Genomic DNA, 21,538 nt, shown 5'->3' with positions numbered 1-21,538 from the left:
CGATTAGGATATTTTATACTTAACAGGTTCTTTTTAGAGCATCTCTTAACATATAGGGAACTATTCTTACATAAGATAAGGTAAACCTGGCTAATATTTCAAGGGAATGTCACTAATTGAAAGATTCTGAGTAGGACATCACAGTCTCTGAACTTATAGCTTCATGTGTACATGCAGAAGTATTGGAGTCAAGATTCTCTCTATACTCCTACTACCATGGTTGCTACAATCTTGCTAGATCTTTTACTTGCTTGATAGGAAGTCATCTGTCATCTGTCATCTTCTGCTGTCAAATTCACAACGTGATGGGGCTATGAAAAATATTCTCCTTTCTTTTGGTAGTAATCAGGGTGCAAAATTTGATAAAAAGGGTCCATTATAAGATTATCAAGATGATCTTCTCCATACTATAATCAACCTTGTGGCACTCACCACCAAGAAGGAGGAAAATTATGTGACTGTGATGTCTATATGAGGAAGGTCTTATGGAAAAGAAGAAAGGACAAAGTCATGGGTTGTTCAGAGTTTGTCATTTCATAACTGTCTGCTCAAACCTTTAACTCTACCAAAGACAAATCTCATTTAATTAGCATGAAGGGTTTAGGGGAGAGCCTTTGGGAGCTGCACCTGTATTTCTATTAATAGTACTTTTTTGCTTTGAGTCAACACTGCCATTGTTATCCTAGGAGAGAATGGTTAGGGGGTAAATAGGGTGTTCTGTGTAAAGTGTATAAATCAAGAAGGAAGTGCGTGGACTCATGATTCATCCTGGGTACTTTTCACACGGGTATTGTTAGATTCTTCAGGGAGATTCCTGGAAATTTTTTTACTAACTCATAGAATCATAGAATCTCAGAATCTCTATGGGACCTCTGACATCTTCTAGCCCAACAAGCTGATTTTACACAGGGGAAAATTAAGGACCAGAGAAAGCAGAGACTTTACCAATGTCACTTGGCTAGTTAGCAGCAAATATAGAAGCAGAACCCAGATTTCCTAACTGTTAATCCAATACTCTATCCCATATAACAAGTTATCTTTTTATAATTAAGCCATTACCACCAAAACCAAATCATGTATCGCCATGTATGGACAACTGTTATTATGGTATTATACCACATGCTGAGGAAAAGACTAGAGGTTGGGGAGAATTGAAAGAAAAGCATGGGTATAATGGGAAAAGTAGGAGATTTGGGGATCAGAAGATCTGGATTTTAGTGTTGATTCTACACCTTATAAGCCAAGTGACCTTGGGCAAGTTACTTAACCTCATTCATCTCAGTTGCTTTGTCTCTTCCCCTCCTCTGGGATTGTGTAAGGATCAAATGAGATGAGAAAATCAAATGAGAAAGTACTTAATAAAGAATATATACATTAAAAACTAAATGAGAAAGAACTCTAGTAATAATATATATATATACATATATATGTAAAAGTCATCCACAGATGACTACATAAGTATGCATATATCACATACATGCATGCCACTTGTGTGTGTGTGTGTGTGTGTGTGTGTGTGTGTGTGTAAATGTTATCCCTGGGAAAATTATTATTATCATCCCTGGGATAGTGATCCTAGAGTAAGAAATCAGGGCTATAGAATTGAATCCAGTCCATGGAAGAGTCTGATTTCATTGTTGAGGGGAACTCTAGGTATAGAAACCCCCTAACAATGCATATTGACAACTAATCTGTATCTCATAGTCTTTAAATCTGATTTTAAATGTAATCTTACAAAAATTAACAAAAAATTTATTTTCTCCTCCCACTCTTGAAAAAAATAAAGGAAAAAGAAAATTATTTTAACAACCATTTATAATCAAGATAGATACCCATATTGGCTGTTACCCAAAAATATATGTCTCATTTTGCACCTTGATTCCATATTTCTGTTGGGAGGTGGATACCATGCTCCATTCATCACTGTGTACCTTAATAGTCTTACAGAACTTCTTGGGGCATAAAGAAGTTTTTAAGTATCACAGCTAGTCTATGATGGAGGTACAATTTATACCCAGAACTTTCTGCTCTCAAGGGTGGACTTCTATCTACTGAACCACACAACCATAAAATTTATTCTTTTAAAAGAATAGTTAAAACGACACTTTTTTGGAATGTATAGTTTTTGCATGCATAATGGACATAAATAGTTTTTTTGAATTGTGAATGTATATATGCCAAATATTCTACATGAAGCCACAAGGCTGCCAAATATCTTCTAGTTCTTCACCCAACTGGTGAAAGAGATGAGACAAAAGACAATATATTCCTGAGCTAGGCAGACAGAATAACAAACAGAAAAAACAAAGGGCAAGTTTTGCTTGCTCCTCTGGCTTATGGGAGTGACCTTTTATTGTTTTTCTTGAACTATGTTACCCAGGCATTTTCAGAAATAGCACAGTTGTTTGGGGGAGATTACAGGGTAATAGGCACTTCCCAGATGCAGAATTGTGTTTAACCTCCTGTCCCATGGTTCACTTAAGCACAGCTGGCTAGTTGTTTCTAAGGCATCAGGAAACCCATATAGTATCAAGAGAGAGAGAATAAGGAAATTGTAACTGGGCGGGGGGAGAGTAGAATGGCTTCTGAAGGCAAACATGGACAGTCATATGATAATGAAAAAGGAATTTAAGACTACTGTTTTAAGCCCATTCAAGCATATAAGCAATGAGATCATCAGAAAATCAAGCTTTTTAAGACCATCTGATTTGAGTCTTAGAGACAACCACAGTCTTAGTTTAGCTTCCCACTTAAAATAAGAATATTGAAAACTCTTTGGAGCAAATTTTTGTCCCCAAAGGTAGATCTTTTGTAATTGAACTAAAATTTAAGAATTTCCCATGCAGACTTTTCTTTCTAATTCAGACCCTCAAACCATCATTTAGCTTCTTCGTCCATATTTCAAGCCTTATTTACATAGCTCCTGATTTACATATATCACCATAGTCTTTTAAACAATGGAGAATCTTATCATCATAGTTTTGAAGCACCTATCCCCATCCATTTTGCCCATTTTTATAAATGTGGAAAATGAGGTCACAAAGGGGGAAATACTTGCCCAGGATCACACCAATTTGTGATAGTTGGGACAAGAACAATTCCAAACACTTGCTTGTCCTTATTCTTTCTGCTGAGACTTAATTTAGAAAGACCATGATCACCCACTTTATCCTGGGTAATCATCAGTTGTCTTGACCTTGGCTTGTCACTGGAAATCAATGGTTCAGGAGGAAAGAATGAGACTGACTACTTTGCACGATTCCATCCCATTCTTATCCAATTCACACGCAATTCAAGTTATCATCTTGTTATGCCAATGGTCTTCTTCAAGAATGAAGAACAAATAATAAAACTACCCCAGTGGTCAAGAATCATAGAATCACAGAAACTGAGAACTGGAGGAGACTTCAGTATCCATCTAATCAATCCATTCATGAAAGGAATCCCCAGGAATCCCCACCTGGTCATCTCATCAAAGTTGGAAGACCTCCACTTCTTAATCAGTCTATTCCACTTTTGAAGAACTCTCAATTACAGCAACTTTTCCTGAGATCAAATCTAAATTTGTGTCCTTATTACTTCTGCTCTTTACTCTTGGTTCTGCCCTGTAGGATCAAAGAGAACAAATCTAATCTTTCAAGATAGCCCTTCAGATATTTGAGACAACTATCATGTTCCATACATACGTGTTCTACTTTCTCCGCAAGTCATTTCTTTTTCCAAGAGAAATATCTCCTGATCCTCATATGTATATATATATATATATGTATATATATATATTCATATAACTCAAAGAAGCATATGCTTCCCATATGATAGAAATTGGAGAAACTGAAGGGTTAAATGAAGAACATTAACAAATAGGGAGGACAGAGACAGTGGTATAGTGGTTAGAGTGGTATTAGAAAAACCTAGGTTCGAATCCTATCAAACACAATGTGATCCCAGGAAAGGCCCTTAACTTTTCAATTTCCTCAGGAAATCTCTAAAGATAATTGCAAAGCAAGTACTTCCAATTCGCAGAAGTAAAGGCAGCTTCCCCACTGGGAATTCTAATGAAATTATCTAACTTGTTCTCCCCCCCCCTTTTTCATCTCCTCCCCCCATTAAATAAAAATAGATATAAAGAAATAAAATTTAAAAATGACAAAGACAAGGAGAAATTAATCAGTTATTAATCAGAAGGAATGTGGGAAGCATTCACATTAACTTTTCAATTCAGCAAAGTTTTAAAAGACATCTTTTAACTTGTCCCCAAATATAGAAACATCAGCAGTTACTGTTACTTTCTTTACTTTCATTGCATCAGCTTTACTATCAAGTGGACGAGAGATCTAAAAACTGGAAGTTTTGTAAACTTTATAACTCAAAAGTCTGTAACTCTGGGTAGTTGCTGATGGATGCAGGAAAAGAATCATTTATACTTAGCCTGTTTTGGAAGCTATTCAGATGAGCTGTGCCAAAGAGCTATGATTATAGTGAGAACTACAGAGTTTAATCCCAGCTGTGGCAGAATTAAAGGATAATCTAGCTTGTATCTAAGCAGACAGTGTGCTCATAGAGGTTCTTACAGGCAGCTGTTACTAATCATCCATGTAAAGTCCATAGACTCTTAGAATTAAAACATTTTAATGACCACTGGTATTTTTTTGTTTTGTTTTGTTTTAGGTTTTTTGTAAGGCAAATGGGGTTAGGCGGCTTGCCCAAGGCCACACAGCTAGGTAATTATTAAGTGTCTGAGACAGGATTTGAACCCAGGTACTCCTGACTCCAGGGCCGGTGCTTTATCCACTACACCACCTAGCCACCCCCAATGACCACTGGTAAATGATATTTTTGTAAATTTTTACAAAATTTTACAAATGGTAAAACAATCTCAGAGATGTAAAATGACTTGCCCGAAGTCACAAAATAAGTTGATGATACAGGTGCCGCTTTTTCTATTCTGGCTAACTTTCATTTTATGAAGCTGTAAGTCCTAGAATCATAGAATTTCAGATTTGAACTCTTTAGACTTCTTCTGATTCAGCTTTTATCTAAACTAGAGCCTCTATTATGTATCCTCAACAAATAGCTATCTAATCTCTGCCTAAAGACTTTTTTTTTGTAGATTTTTCAAGGCAGTGGGGTTAAGTGGCTTGCCCAAGGCCACACAGTTAGGTAATTATTAAGTGTCTGAGACAGGATTTGAACCCAGGTACTCCTGACTCCAGGGCCGGTGCTTTATCCACTACACCACCTAGCCACCCCCAATGACCACTGTTAAATGATATTTTTGTAAATTTTTACAAAATTTTACAAGTGGTGAAACAATCTCAGAGATGTAAAATGACTTGCCCGAAGTCACAAAATAAGTTGATGATACAGGTGCCGCTTTTTCTATTCTGGCTAACTTTCATTTTATGAAGCTGTAAGTCCTAGAATCATAGAATTTTAGGTTTGAACTCTTTAGACTTCTTCTGATTCAGCTTTTATCTAAACTAGAGCTTCTATTATGTATCTTCAACAAATAGCTATCTAATCTCTGCCCAAAGACTTTTTTCTTTGTAGATTTTTCAAGGCAGTGGGGTTAAGTGGCTTGCCCAAGTCCACATGGCTAGGTAATTATTAAGTGTCTGAGGTCGGATTTGAACCCAGGTACTCCTGACTCCAAGGCCGGTGCTCTATCCAATGTGCCACCTAGCCGCCCCTAAAGACTTTTTAAAAAACAATATTTTCCCCTAATTACACATAAAAACACTTTTAAACTTTTTTTTTTGTTGTTGTTTTGAGTTCCAAATTCTATTACTCCTTCCTTCCTCTCTCTTCATCCATGGGTCAGGAAAAGAACTGTTTTATAATAGACTTCCACTGGTAATTACAAGTAAGTAGTAGACATTTTACCATAGATTACTTTTTCAGTCTAGCATAGGAAGGGCCCTGGATGGGCAGGTTTTGATGAGAATATAATAATAGACATAGAATGTGATATATAATAAAGATAGGTCCAATTGCAACAACATGATGGTACCACAACTAGTCAAAGGAAAATTATAGAAAGTGATGACTGAATGTTAAATTTATCCAGCTCACAGTGTTATTTAAGGGTGCAAGTGGTTTAAATTGTTGAACTAAAGAGGCAGTGAATTGGAATCATAGATAAACCAGCCAGCTCTTCTGTTCTTATGACCATAGAATTTGTCTTATCTAAACCTAACCTGCCTGACTCTCAAATGTATATCATTAGTCACATGGGGAAATTTTGTAAAATACTGTGTATTGGTGCAATGGAAAGATTGCCCAATCTGGAGTCAGGTCCCAAATTAAAATTCTAGTTCTCCCACTTTCTACCTTTCTTACCTTGGGCAAGATATTTCTCCTCTCTGGACTGTTTCTATATATGCAAAATGAGAGGATTGGAGTAAATGCATTTTAAAGTTACTTCTAGCTTTATATCTATGATTAGATGACCCATACAAACTTAATATCACCAATGGGAAAACAATTAAGAGCATGTCCTATTGATATTGAGCAGCATCTGCATCCATTATACAGAGCAAGCAATCATTCTCACTGAAGGATGGCGATAGACCAGTTCACAGTAATTTTGGCAAAGGGAAGGCTTGTTCACAACTAAGGAGAACTAAGGATTGGGGAAGAAAGGGGAAGAAGCTAATGTTGAATTTTTAATCAAAGAATTCTAGATTTAAAACCAAAAGAGATTTTAGAAGGTATCAAGATTGTCATTTTACAAAGAAACAGATCAACAGTCACAAAACTTATAAATATATAAGGACAGACTCAAACTCAGTTCTTCCTGATATTAGTTATGATGCTATAACCATTGCACCACCTCAGTACTTCTGGTAGGCAAGGTAGCAAACAAAAGAGCTCAGATTTGAACTTAGGTCCTCTGACATCAAATTAAGAATTTTGTCCTACATCACTGCCTCTGCCATTCAGAAGTACTCTGGGAAAAAACTTTTGAATTTTGCTTGCTTAATTAGAGTTATGATTTTCTCTTCACAGAAAAAGCGAACTTTGAAGGGTTCCATTGAACTTTCCAGAATCAAATGTGTGGAGATTGTGAAGAGTGACATCAGTATTCCTTGCCACTATAAATATCCCTTCCAAGTAAGTCAACTATTCCTAGTGCCACAGTAACTGGGATACAGTTAGAGGATACAGGCAGGAGATACAAACTTTACTCTTCTTTGTTGTTATTTAATCATTTTTTTCAGTCATGCCTGATTCTTTGTGCCTCCATTTGGGACTTGATTTTTCCAATTTCTCCTTCATCTCATTTTATAGACAAAAAATCAGAGGAAAATAGAGTTAAGTGATTTGACCAAGGTCATATAACTAATAAGTGTCTAAGACCAGATTTGAACTCAGGAAAATAAGTCTTCCTGATACCAGGTCCAGTGCTCTATTCACTGGACCAACTAGTCTCTGGTATGGTGTCTGTAATTCAGAAATGGCCCCTAAGATATCTGTGTTCTCTTTTTCATTAATAGATTGCACAGAGAGGTTTCAGTTTCAGTTTCAATAACTGTGGGCAAAACATGCTGATCTCAAAATTTTCAGCCCATCACCCAAGGAATTTCTTCACCATTCTGTAAAAAGGTGTCCCTCCTTTGATGGGGCCCCCACCTCAGTGGCAAATCAGATGATGCCTAATCAATAACTGTAAGATAGATGTGCACAGAAGGTGTGTTAGCATAGAAGCCACAGAATTTTGGATGCCCACACAGGAAAAGTGATTTGCTTGAGACCCTATAGATAAACCAGCAGCATCTTAGGTTAGTAAATGCATGGCTATTATTGAGTGAGAACAACTAGATCTCATAGGCAGTGTTTCTGCACTGTATTCAGGGCTCCCATATTATCCCATCCTAGTCTCTCCCTGCCTCAAGGATTTTCTTTCTCCTATCCCTTCTTTACAAAGTTGCAAAGTGCTATTACTATGTGACAGGACTAACCATGACACTCTCCTGAACACTCTTCAGTGAACACAGCAACCTCCTGTTACTTCTAAAATTAAATACATTTTCTGATTGGCATTTAAAATCCTTCACAGCTTGGCTCTAACCTACTTTTTCAGCCTTCAGATATACGACTTTCAGGTATATATTTTTCAGTCCAAATAAACTTCCCTTCTCTCAGTTTCTCACACATGGCCTTTGCACAGACTGTCTTCCTAGTTTATTTATTTTTTTTTGGAAGTGGCCATTCTTGACTTCTTTTTCCTCATCTCTCTCTTACCTGACCTTAATCACTGAATGGGCATTGTCTCAGTCAAACTGTGACCTGGGAAAGACCTAGCTTAAAAAGGCCATATCTGATCCATATTTGGTTGCTGGACCTAAATGGTTCCCAAGGAGAAAATGAGGCTGGTGACTTTGCACACTGTACCCCCTTACTCAAATTCAATTCAGATGCATATCGTGGCATCCCTAATGTCATGGTCTTCTTTGAGAATAAAGGATAAATTTCAACCCAAACTCTCATCAAGTTCCCCTAATTTATAATGGACTCTTTTACCCCCATGACTTAGAATCCTAGATTATTTGTTTGCCTTTTAATAATTTTTCTATTGTGAATTTACCAATTATTTGCAAACACAAAAGAACAATATACAAAGGACAATCAAACAATCAATAAGCATTTATTAAACATTATATACTAGACCCTATCCTAAAGACTATGTATACAAGAAAAAAGCAAAAACTGACCCTGATTTCAAGGAACCTGAATTCCACTATTAGAAAGAAGATTCTTATAAGAAGCTGGGAAAGAAATTAGATAAGAAACTGTTATATAGTTTTTTTTAAAAGAGAAATATGCATATTGTTTAAGAAGACTAGGAAAATCACTTTGAATCCCCATAAGTTCCTCTTTTTTCTTCTGTTCTTTTAAAATGTTTTAATGATGCTACTTTTTCCTTCAATCTTTCCCCACATATCAATTCTTCCCTTCCTGCCCCTAGTAGAAGCCTTGCCTTCAGGCCTTGTCTGAGAATGTCTGATTCCCTACTTCTAGTCTGGCACCTCTCTGCACAGAGGTGGGAGGTATAATTTCATCATGAATTTTTTGAAGTTGTGAATAATTTCTAGTTTCCTTCAGAGCTCAGTTTAAATATCATATCCTTATATAGGGCCTCTCCTTATCCCCTTGCCTACTATCAATCCCCCCCCCCCATCCCTTTGTACTTCCCTTATGTATATTTTACTCATACCTCTGGGTACTTATAAGTGTATGTGTTGTCTCCCAAGAGGGCAGATAGGTGGTATGTCTGGAGTCGGGAAGATTCATCTTCCTAAATTCACATCTGGCCTCAGACACTTAATTAACTGTATGACCCTAGGCAATCCACTTAATCCTATTTGCCTCAGTTTCCTTATCTGTAAAATAAGTTGAGAGGGAAATGGGAAACCACATCAATATCCTTGCTAGGAAACCCCAAATGATGTTACAAAGAGTCAGAAATAACTAAACAATAGCAACTCCATGATTAGAATGTAAGCTCCTTGAGAACAAGGATTTTTTTTTATTGTTGTATTACCAAATCCTATTTTTTTAACCATTCATAACTTTGCATTGAAATCATCAAATATCAGTATATATTGATTTATTTTAGATTTCATCAAGTTTATTATAGAATTATTCTACCTCTTAATCCTCAGTGACTATTACTGATACATAAACTAGTTTGATAGTAGTGTTTTTACAGTCTTAACAATGAGTTACAATATGAAATGATGAGATATGCCATGAAATAAAGTTTCTTGATGCTTTTGAACCAGAGGTGTATTGGAGTCAGATCAAACCAGATTAAGAGAGCCAGTTGTTAAATTTTCAATGTGAGCACTTATACCTTAGAATTGGGAAAATCCTATAAATCAAGGTTTGATTTATTGTTTTTGTTGAATGCCTAGACTTAAGAAAAGGATGGAGAAAAATGATAATAATGTCGATTAAACTTAATAGTATGTTGTGGAAAGCTAGTTGTTAAACATAACAGAACCAACTCTGCCAAATCCTTTCTTTGCTTCTCCAAAATGTACTTGTGAGTCAACCTTCCATTTATCTGCAACTTCTAAGAAAGACAAGATTAATATGACTCAGTTCCTATGACAGTATTATGGGCAAATAGGTGGACAATAAATATGAGAATTCTATTTAAAAATATGGTTCAGGAAAAAAGAATGAGAGAAGCCAAAAACTTGTAGATTATACAACTTTTATAACATGAACACTTTCTTCAAAAATGGAATTGGTAAACTCTGGAGCATGACAAGCAACAAATACCATCACAAATATAGAAATAATATAGAAAAAAGGCTTTTAAAAATGTGGAAATTATACCAGAATAAGCTATCTATCTATCTATCTATCTATCTATCTATCTATCTATCTATCTATCTATCTATCTATCGTCAGATCACTGATATGTCAGGGAAAATAAATCATAATGAGAAAAAGATAAGGAGTATGAAAACTTAGACCTGGATTACTTAAACAAGCAATTAGCAATGAAATGAGGCATTGTGGCACAGTGGAGAGAGAGATTCCTGATGTCAGCTTCAGGAAGATTTGGGGTTCAACTCCCAGTTCTGATGCATGTTAATTGTATGACCCTGAGCAAGGGAGAACTTAATACCTCAGGCAACTCTAAAACTGTCCTTTGCAGAGATAACGCTGTTCTATATTGCTTGAGGTAATTTCCCCAATGAGAGTTTTTTTGACTCCCACAAAACCCTGAATCTTATCTCAATCAGATATGGGAAATGAACATCAGACATGACATTAGCACAATTTTACATCAGAAACATCACTGACACAGTTTTTATATAGAAGTTTAATTGCTTTAAATCTACTACCACAACAAAGAGACAAACATAGCCAGAAAGCATGGTGGTCAGCAACACTGGACTTACTTTCCAAGCAGAGAGATGGTAGCTAAAGGCAATACTTGTTTACAATATAAATTCATTTGTATATTCTCATGAAGAAGGATAATAGCTGATTATGAGCGGTATTGTTTCATAAAGTAGCATCTTTCATGATAGTAGGAAAAAAAGAAAAATTTAAAGAAAATTTGGCAAGAAATTCAACCAATTAAAAACAAAAATGAAAGAATAGGAAGTAGAAGGAAATGGAATGCATATGTAATGATTGCCAGAATAAACTTTCCTATATTAAGGCTAAGAACCACTACATTTGGACCCTAATATTAGTCTCAAATGTGCTTATAGGGGAAGTAGAAATGCAATAAAGAGAAGAAAGACTGGGAAAGCAGATGGTTATATATATTTTATATGATATATACATATATTTATACACATATATGATAATAATATATGTATCCCTTGAGAGATGGATATGCAGAGAATCTGAAGGAAGGGAAGATATCAAAGATACTGAAGGAAAATAAAACCATCCCAAACTTTATTGATACAAAATAAAAAAAAGCCTCTACTGACTTATGTACTTAACCCCCAATGTATACAAAATCTTTATAAAAGTCATCTGTATACCAATCAATGACATCCTAGATGAGACTAGGTGTAGGGAGTCTTTAGACTTTCACAAGGAATATTCAACAATGAACAAAAACATAACATTTAGCAATTGACTGAGAGATGTACAGAAGATAAAATTCTATTTTTGTTTATCATTTGTTGACTATGAAAAAAAATTTGATTGGTAGAGCAAAATATTCCCTCAGAGGCTATTTTCCAGTGTTGTAGTTCCCATCAACATATAAAAATCAGTCACTGAAAGATAGAAATCACAACAGAAATTACTTCAACAATTCCCTGATAAATATCACACAAAGCCATTAATAAGAAGATATTTGTTTGCCCAAAGTATATTTTTTTGCCACTCTGATAAAGAAGATTTAGGGTAGAGTAATTCACAGAGGGTTGCTCTGTGGGTGGTTAGCTCCTCCAGATATTCCTGATATGGATGACATTGTACTTTGTTACATAAAACCCAGGATCAGTTCAGAACTTGCTAGAAGAGATATGTAACTGCTCAAAAAAGTTTGACTTAACCATCCCTATAGGAAAGATCTTGAAATTGAAGAATGTCTATTGTCCAAATCTTGATATGAATTTGGAAGAAAAATCTTTAGAACTCATTTATCACTTTGTATATCTGGGTAGAGACAGTATTAATAGATAAAAAAGTAGGTTTAAAGTTGAACAAAAAGAAGAGAGGAGGTTGGATTTTTTTGAGAAATTACAAAGTTCCTTTAATGATTCTAAGTTTCCCAAGAAGCAAAAAAGCTTACTTTTTATTTTTTTGCAAGGCAAATGGGGTTAAGTGGCTTGCCCAAGGCCACACAGCTAGGTAATTATTAAGTCTCTGAGACCAAATTTGAACCCAGGTACTCCTGATTCCAGGGTCAGTGCTTTATCCACTGCACCACCTAGCCACCCCTAAAAGCTTACTTTTTTAATACTAACAATCTATGCTGTTTCTTTATGGCAGCAAGACCTATAATACAACCGTCTGTGAAGAAGTAAAATGAATATCAGAGGGTAATGGAGAGGCACAGTAGGTCTGAATGAGCTACAACATATAACTAATGAGTAAATGAGAAAAGTAACAAATAAAAGATGCCATCATAGAAACGTATGATGGGAAGAAAGGATGGCCTGGTCTTGTGTTATGGGTGAAGGACAGTTGTCATTTAGCCAGAGAGATTCACTGGTATTTTCATAATGTGACTTGAAGTCAGTAAGACATCTATAATGCTGGGTAGACCTCTTGTAATATACTTTTGAGAAGGCAGGACAAGAGCTGAAAAGAAGTGGAAAGCTTAAAGGGGTTATAATTTGCAACATTGAAGGGAACTTCTAAAATTGACGAGATCACAGATCATTTGAGTATTTGAATATCTCTAATATCTAGCACAATAACAGTGCATATTACTGCTTAATAAATACTTTCTGATTGATTGATTGTTTTGGTATGATTCTGATGAGATATATAATTGGAAAGGTAGATTAATATTCCCTTATTGAAGGTTCTCCCAAACTGAAACTGTGAACATTCATTATAAACCTAACATGAGGAGAGAATCTCTCTCCTATGAAAAAAGATCCTTGTGATATGACTTTTTTGAAAGAAAATGAAAGACTTAAATTGAAAGAAATTACTTCAGTGCCTAGTGATTGAAAATCTGATTGCATATTTTCCATCTAATATCTTTATATCATATATACCAGGAAGAACAAGCAAAAACTGTCACAGAATTGCAGCCTGAGAAATAAATGTACTTTCTTGGTAAAAAGAAATTTATCTCCTGATAGTGTCAAAATGAGATTTGCTGTAGGTACAAGTTATTTTGCTGAATACAAGCAGTTATAGAATCTAAGGACAACAATCTATTCTGCCTAATATCCATTGTTCAATTGTGTCCAACTATTTGTGACTCCCTTTTTGGGGTTTTCTTGGTGAAGATGCTGAAGTGGTTTGGTATTTCTCCAACTCATTTTATAGATGAGAAAACTGAGGTGAATAGGGTTAAGTAATTTGCCAAGGATTACGCAGTTGAAAAGCCTGAGATCAGATTTGAACTCACAAAAATGAGTTTTCCAGCCTGATGCTCTATCCCCTGTACCACCTAGCTGCTAGTCTAACATTTACCTCTTTTTTACCTAATTTTTTTATTTTTTTACATAAGTTACATAATTTTACATAATTACTAAACCCACCAAAAACTTCTGCTTCACTTTAACTATTTGTACCATTTGTCATTTTAAGAGTATTTGGTATTTCTATGATATTTTGGAACACTTTTACATACATCATCCAATTGACCCTCACAATAACTCTGGGAGATAAGTACTAGTATCATTGTGATTATCTCAGTTTTACAGAGAAGAAAATAAAGAAGGTTAGAGAGGTTAAGTGACTTTCCTGCAAAAGTCTCATTATCAGAGGCAGATTTGAAGATAGTTTTAACTGACTCCAACTCCAGAAAACTTGTCTCTATATAATGCCTCAGGATCCAAATGTTTTATATACACAGGAGCAATTCCCAGGGTGTGTTCTGAGATACCTACAATCCTGAGACTTTTTTGGTTTACAGTGTCAAGGAGCCTATAAAGTTAAGACTATTTTTGAAATGATACTGAGAAGTTTTCATTTCTAATACAGTCAACATTAATAGGTATAACTCACATGAACAAAAGTTCTTTTTGGCTCTTCAATAATATTTTTTAAGAGAATAAAGGGATCCTGAGACCAAAAAGTGAGAGCCACTGATCTAAAAAACTGGTCAAAATTCCATAAAGCAAAAAAATTTCTTGTCTGCCAACAGGTTTGTGTTGCATTTACTAATTCTGTTGCATATCTCTCACTCCAGGTGGTGCATGATAATTATCTCCTATATGTATTTGCTCCTGATCGAGAGAGCCGACAGAGATGGGTGTTGGCTCTTAAAGAAGGTAATCAGCCTTTGCCTATGATTATAACAATGAATAAGTAACTTTAAAAACACATGAAAGCTCTGGGATTCTTTTTATTTTGAGAGAGGGAAATTTCATTTACCAAAAAAAATTTAAGCAAATCTATAACTTTGTAGAAAAATCTTGAAGACTAAACTGCAGTCACACAGCTAATGTCAAACATAGAACTTAAACCCAGATATTCATGACATCAATTCCAGCCCTCTAGCTACTGGGTTCTGCTTCCCCTCTAATAAACCAATTTTGTTGTTATTTAGTCATTTCAATTGGATCCAACTCTTTGTGACGCCACTAGGGGTTTTATTGACAAGGGTACAGAGTGGTTTGTCATTTTCTTCTTCAGCTCATTTTACAAATGAGGAAACTGAATGTCTCCCAGAATCACATAGCTAGACAGTGTCTGAGGCTGGATTTGAGCTCAGATGAGACTTCATGAGTCCAGGTCCACTGTTCTATTCACTGTGCCTAGCTACCACCAAACTAATAAATTGTTTGTTTTATTTTAAATAAGGCCCTACCGTTAATATAGTGCCTTCTTGCCTAGGATTACCCTGCTTGACCACAATTTATTAAGCTGACAAGTTGTGTTAGAGAAAAGTATATAATTTAGAGGTAGCAACTGAACAAGTATTCTTTGGTTTCAGTTTTTAAGAAAAATCTCTTTTCAACGATCTTTTTTTCCTTTGACTTCTTTAAAAGATCGACAATTAGTCTTTTAGAATCAGGTGCCCTTACAGCCATCTATAGATGCATTTATTAAGTTCTATTCCAGATGTGTGCTGAACAGAATCAAAATCAGATGTAATTAAAGCCATTTCTGTCTATTAGAAGCTGCCAATCTGAATAGAGGTACAAAATACTGCAGGTGTAAAGGAACTTCAAAGTGATCTGCCTTCTCATTTCATAGATGAAGAGAATGAAGCCCAGAGAGCTGAAATTATTTTTCCTATCTTACCCAAAGATAATCCTAGAATTAAGTCTGGAAGTTAAGTCTCCCAATCATACTCCCTAGACAGCACTGGCACAAACTGAGATCACTGATTTTTCTGCTATTGTCCTTAATATAGGTATTATAGGATCATGGATTGACAGCAGGAAGGCAATTTTGGGACCATCTTTGCCCCCCTTCCTCATTTTAGAGACCTCAAGATATGAAATCACTTATCTGAGGTCACACAAGTAACAAGAAATTCAGGTCCTCTGACATCAAATTCAGCATTTTTTTCTGTTGTTCCACTTGTTCTTCAAGAGATTTTTTTTGGTTGTTCTGAGTGATATTCACTGTCATTGTTTATACTTGGAAAGAATTTTGGAGATCATCTAGTCTTTGGGGGTCAAACTGAGGTAAGTTGGTTACATGCCTCCTGAAAATAATTGCAAATATTTAACAAAATATATCCTAGATAATGTTGTTTTGTGATTTTCTAATTCAAAATTGGGGTAACTCCATTACACAGTAGATAGAGGACAGGGCCTGGAACCAGGAAAATCTATTTTCCTAAGTTCAAACATGACTTCAGTCACCAGCTGTCAAATCACTTTACCGTATTTGCCTCAGTATCCTTATCTGTGTAATGAGCTGGAGAAAGAAACTTTACTATCTCTGCCAAGAAAACTCCAAATGGGGTCACTAAGAATTGAACAGAACTGAACAACAACAACTGAACAATAAAAATTCAATATCAGCCTAAAGAAATATGTTTCTATTTGAGATGATATCATTCCATTTCTTTCATTTTATAAGTAAGGAAGCTGAGGTCCATGGGTTTAAAACACTTTCTGAGATGACAAAGGTAGTAAAATAGCAGAGCCAAGATTTGGTTGTAGGTCTTCTGATTCCAAGTTCAATGTTTTTGTCTTCCAACAACCCAGTGAAGTAGCAATTTAAGTATTATTATTTATGTTTAACAGATTAAGAAAATGCTGATGAAAGAGATTTTGTGAGTTTTGTACATGGGTTTGAAACTTGGGCTTTTTGATTCCATATTCAATATTTTTTTGTGATCAACCAAAAAGATTGTTTTTGCTAACATTAGGGATACAAGTCATTCCATTTGTCTTCAAAACATCTCAGCTGCCTTTCTTTACCTAAATATTTATCACTCTTTCAGAAACCAAGAATAACAACAGTCTGGTATCTAAGTACCACCCCAATTTCTGGATGGATGGGAGGTGGAGATGCTGCTCTCAGACTGAGAAGCTTGCATCTGGCTGTGCTGAGTATGATCCAACCAAGAATGGTAAGAAAATGTTCTACCTTTGGAACTACTTTGGAGGCTTCTCTGCTAACTGGCTCTATGATCTCAGGCAACTAACTTCAACTCTGAACTTTAGTTGAACTTCATTGACTCATCTGTAAAATGAGGAAGCTGCTTTAGATAATAAGTTATTAATTTGGAGTTCAGGGAGCTCTGAAGGAGATCATAAATTTTTTGGGGGGGAGTCTCTGTCCTTGGATAGGAAAAAAATTTCACAGCTATTTTCTAAACTTAGCTTAGCATTTCCTTCAATTATGGATTAAAAAAACTTACCTCATCATTCTTTTGAAATGGATCCTCACCAAACTGCCAAAGTTGACCATGATGCAAAAAAGGTTAAAATCTACTAAGCTTTTAACTCTGACTATTAAATTTAAGGACACTAAATATGGACTTGGAGAATTGTCCTAGGTTTAAATCCCACTGCCACTTCCTATGTGTCCCCAGATAATTCACTCAACCACTCAACCTCTCTGGGCTTCAGCTTCCTTGCCTAGAAAATAATGACATTAAACTAGAGACAGAGAGAGAGACAATATGGGGGGAGGAAGAGACAAAGAGACAAGAGACAAACAGACAAACAGACAAATAGACTGAGACACAAGTACATGCACACACACACACACACACACACAGAGAGAGAGAGAGAGACAGAGACAGAGACAGAGACAGAGACAGAGACAAAGAGAGACAGAGACAGAGAGAGAGACAGAGAGAGAGAGAGAGAGAGAGAGAGAGAGAGAGAGAGAGAGAGAGAGAGAGAAGACTAAATGCCTAAAAAAAGGAAGGTTGAAGTAAAAATACAGAAAACTTGAATTGTTGGGCTAAGAGAGTTTGTATTTTATCCTAGAAGTTACTAATAGGGAGGTACTGAAGATTTTTGAGCAGGGGAAAGTAACATACTCAGACCTGAATGTTTTGATGCTAATTTTGGCAACTGAGTCACTACTCAGAAGGAGTGGGAGGAGAAACTGGAATCATGGAGTCCTAAAAACAACTAGGCAGACAGAGCACCAGCTATTGGAGTCAAGGGGACCTAAATCCAAATTTGGACTCAGACACGATACTTACTAGCTGTGTGGTCTTGGGCAAGTCATTCAAACCCATTGCCCCACAAAACAAGCAAACAAACAAACAAATGACTAGTAGAGTTATCTTGATGACTGGTGATGAGGGTCCAACCTAAGGTAGAGGGCATATCAATAGAAAGAGGGCATCAAATATTAATGTTATTATAGAAATTAAATTAATAATACTTGACAGTTAATTGATATTGGACAAAGGGTTGGGGTGGGATGATGTAAAGGAAAGAGTTAAAAATGACTCAGAATTTCTGATCTTGAATGACTGGGAAGATGTCAACATTCTCAATAGAAATAAAGAAGTTTAAAGAAGGGGTGGGTTTGGTGAAATAATAAATTGCCTTTTGGTCATGATGAATTTGAAATATCAGCAGGACATCGGCAAGAAGTTATCTATCAGTAAGAGATTCAGTAAAGAGATAAGGATTTATAATTAATATGTAAAGTGGTAATGATTGAACCATTATAGTGAATAAAATCTCTAAGAGGGAGATATTATAGAAAGTGAATATTAGAAAAGGACACCCACACTTAGGGCACAGGAAGAAGAATGATGAGTAAATAAGGACTATGGAGGAGTAATCATACCAGGTAAGAGCCTTGTTATGGAAGCCAAGTGTATCTAGTTACTAAGGAGGGGGTGGACAATAGTGTTAAAAGCTAGAGAGGTCAAATGGAAAGAGGATGGAGAAAGGTCATCAGATTAGTAATTAAAAGCTGCTTAGTGACCTTGGAGAGAACTCTTTAAATAGAAGGGGTCAGAAACCAAATTACAATATTTTGAGAAGTGCAAAGTAGGTGAGGAAGAGGAGGCAGTGAAAAATGTATCATTCAAGGGAACTTCCATTTTTGATGTGATCACAGCTTCTTTTGAGTATTTGAGTATAAGAACATAATAAATTCTTACTGATTGACTGTTTGACCATCCCTACTCTAGTGCCCCTCTAATAAGAATCATACATCTAGAGAGGTGGATAATTTGCTCATTAATGGGAGTCTCCCATCTGAAACATCCACATATGAAGAAATAAAGAACTCCCCACTCAATCATTTCCACGCCTAACCTTGTTACAGGGTTTTACATGTTTTTTCTTTTGTGAAAATTCATGAAATCCTTGACACCATGTGGTTATTTCATCTTTGTTGCATGGTCAGAGAAGCTAAGTAGTGGTAACTGAAGGCAGGAAAACAAGAAGCCAGCATGATCTAGGCAAGAGGAAGACCTGAATTCAAATCCAACCTAGATATTTACTAGCTGTTGACCCTGGACAAATCATTAACCCTGTTTGATGCAGTTTTCTCATCTGTAAAATAAGGTGGAGAAGGAAATGGCAAACCACTCTACTATCTCTGCCAAGAAAACCCCAAATAAAGTCAGAACATGACTGAAAACAACTGAACACCAAATTCTACAAAGCTGATTATTTCACCTGATCATCCTAAGAACCTTATGAAGTCAGTGCTATATCACTAGTGATAGAGTAGCACAGTGGAAAGGACCCTGGCTATAGAGTCAACTTTCCCTTCTAATATTTCAACTTATATGACATTGAGTAAGATATTAAACTTTCTTAGGCCTCAAGTTTTCTCATTTGTAAAATGAGGGGGGGTTGTAATAGGTAGCCCTAGAAGTTCCTTCTACCTCTAGATTTATCATCCTCCACTCTCCATTTTACACAAGAGGAAATTGAGGCTTGTATGCTTAAAGAGCTTCCTCAAGTTTCCATAATAAATGCCTGAATCAGGATTTCACCTCAGTTTCCTGATCCCAAATAATGCAAAGCAATTCAATATTAATTAGCAGTACTTGTAAATATCTTATGCTAAGGTACTATTTTTTCTCAATCTTTTCTTCCCCTATTCCTTCAACCTAGGCATGGCATCATCTCAGATCTCCTCCCCCATCCCCAGTCACTTTTCTCTAGAATGAACTTGAGCATCATTAGATGTCAAAAACTCCAATAAAGAAAGTAAGGAGAAATGATATTGATGAAGAAAGAAGACAAAAGATGAAAATCCATTATGTGGATGCTTGGAACATAGCATGTAGATTGGAAAAAAAAGGAACCCAGTGGCAACCAACCTACATTATCCACCCCCAGTTCAAGTCTGTTCAGAAATGAGGTGCAGGAGGTGACAAGGAGCCAACAGCAGTGTCAGGAAATCAGTGATTCACTAGTTCCCCTGAGTCATTAATTCCCACTTTTAGACCATAATTCTTCATCATATACTATAAAGAGCAAATTACCTATTCTGCCTTGTGAATTAGTACACCTCCACTTACTTCAGTATTAAATGAATAGTCATTCATCCCCACTGTTTCTTTTGTCCTAGGTAATTTCCTGAGGAATCTAGTGGTGTGGAAGCTAGAGTAGCTGTTCCAGACAGGTAAAGTGAGGCTCAGTAGGAAGAGAGAGGGCTAGACATGGTGAGCACACATATGAACAGAGAAGTTGCAGACTACTGAAAACATTGGTGGGCCCCCAAGTTGAGAGTAACTTAGAAGAGAGACCTCAGGCATGTGATTTTTTTTCACTATTATCCTTTTGTTCTCTTTGCTGCTCTTTTTCGGTGAAAAGCCCCCACATCCCTTGGTTGTTTGTCTCTGGGGTTTGCCCAGTTTGCTTTTACATTTACGTTGTTTTTCTGATTGTTCTTTTCAGCTTCAAAGAAGCCTCTTCCTCCCACTCCTGAAGACAACCGGGTAAGTAAAGCCATAAGGTTCTTGGCATGAATTGACACTCACCCCAAGGCTCTGGATGCATGTTTCCCCTCTATGTTTTCTTCTCTCTACTCCCTTTTCTTGGAAACTGGCTAAAAGTAGCAATAGACCTCAAGTCAATTCAGATCACTCAACTCAAATCCACTGAGTAGATATCCTGGGTTCATATTACTTCATTTGGTGATCCAGTGTGGTGTATTGAAAAGACCAATGGATTAGGCTTAGAATCAGAAAACTTGATCCTGAGGTCTAACCCCACTATGTAATTTGCTCTTTGACTTAGGGCAAGTCCATTTACTTCTTTATGCATCAGTCTTTTCAACTACAAAATTGTGAAAATACTTGTCCTACTTCACAGTAAGGATCAAATAAAAATAATTAACGTTAAAGGAATCTATCATTACACATAGCTTTTATAAGTTTGAGTTGTTATGGTCATCAAATTAAAGTAAAAGCTCCCTTCACTGTATAACATATGATCAATATGCAGTTATTGATCCTAGTGCACACTCTGAGCAGATATTCCCATACATCCACAAAGCTTTAGGCAAACCTTTCATTGGTTGCTACTAATTCTGAAACAGAATCTCTCTCCCACTCTGTTTCAAGTTCATCCCTTAGAATCAGGTCTCCTCCTTTACCCTTGCCAGTCACTTGATTAGGGAGAGTCCAGTTCCACAGGTGAAAGACATGGTCTGGCTTCTTGAAAAGCTTGAATCTCCATTGGGAAAAAGAAAACCCCCCACAGAAACAAATTGGCAATAATGAAAAGTATCCAGTCTCCCATAATTTAACTCTAAAAGGTATTATTTGGTAGAAATTTCAAACTCAATATGCTCGCAAAATAACTCACTTTCTCCCAAGCCCTCCCCCTTTCCCATGAAAGTCCAGGGTATCATCATCTCCTCAATTATTCAAGATTACAACCTCAGAGACATACTCATTCACTATACCCAGCCCATTATCAAATCTTGTCATTTGTACTTTCACAGAATCTTTTATAGATGTCCC

At 36.2% G+C, this 21,538-nt stretch overlaps 1 protein-coding gene across 1 annotated transcript in view; it reads left to right on the top strand.

Annotated features, from left to right (window-relative positions):
- Nucleotides 1–21,538, top strand: part of ITK (IL2 inducible T cell kinase) — an 83,751-nt gene that overhangs the window by 17,933 nt on the left and 44,280 nt on the right. The window contains exons 2-5 of the mRNA XM_074212528.1: nt 7,009–7,113; nt 14,363–14,444; nt 16,577–16,705; nt 20,469–20,509. Coding sequence (XP_074068629.1) covers nt 7,009–7,113; nt 14,363–14,444; nt 16,577–16,705; nt 20,469–20,509 — 357 coding nt within the window. The remainder of the gene's footprint in view (nt 1–7,008; nt 7,114–14,362; nt 14,445–16,576; nt 16,706–20,468; nt 20,510–21,538) is intronic.

The sequence above is a fragment of the Macrotis lagotis genome, chromosome 1 (assembly GCF_037893015.1).
Source record: "Macrotis lagotis isolate mMagLag1 chromosome 1, bilby.v1.9.chrom.fasta, whole genome shotgun sequence".
Taxonomy (NCBI): domain Eukaryota; kingdom Metazoa; phylum Chordata; class Mammalia; order Peramelemorphia; family Peramelidae; genus Macrotis; species Macrotis lagotis.
This window is presented reverse-complemented; position numbering and strand designations above follow the sequence as displayed.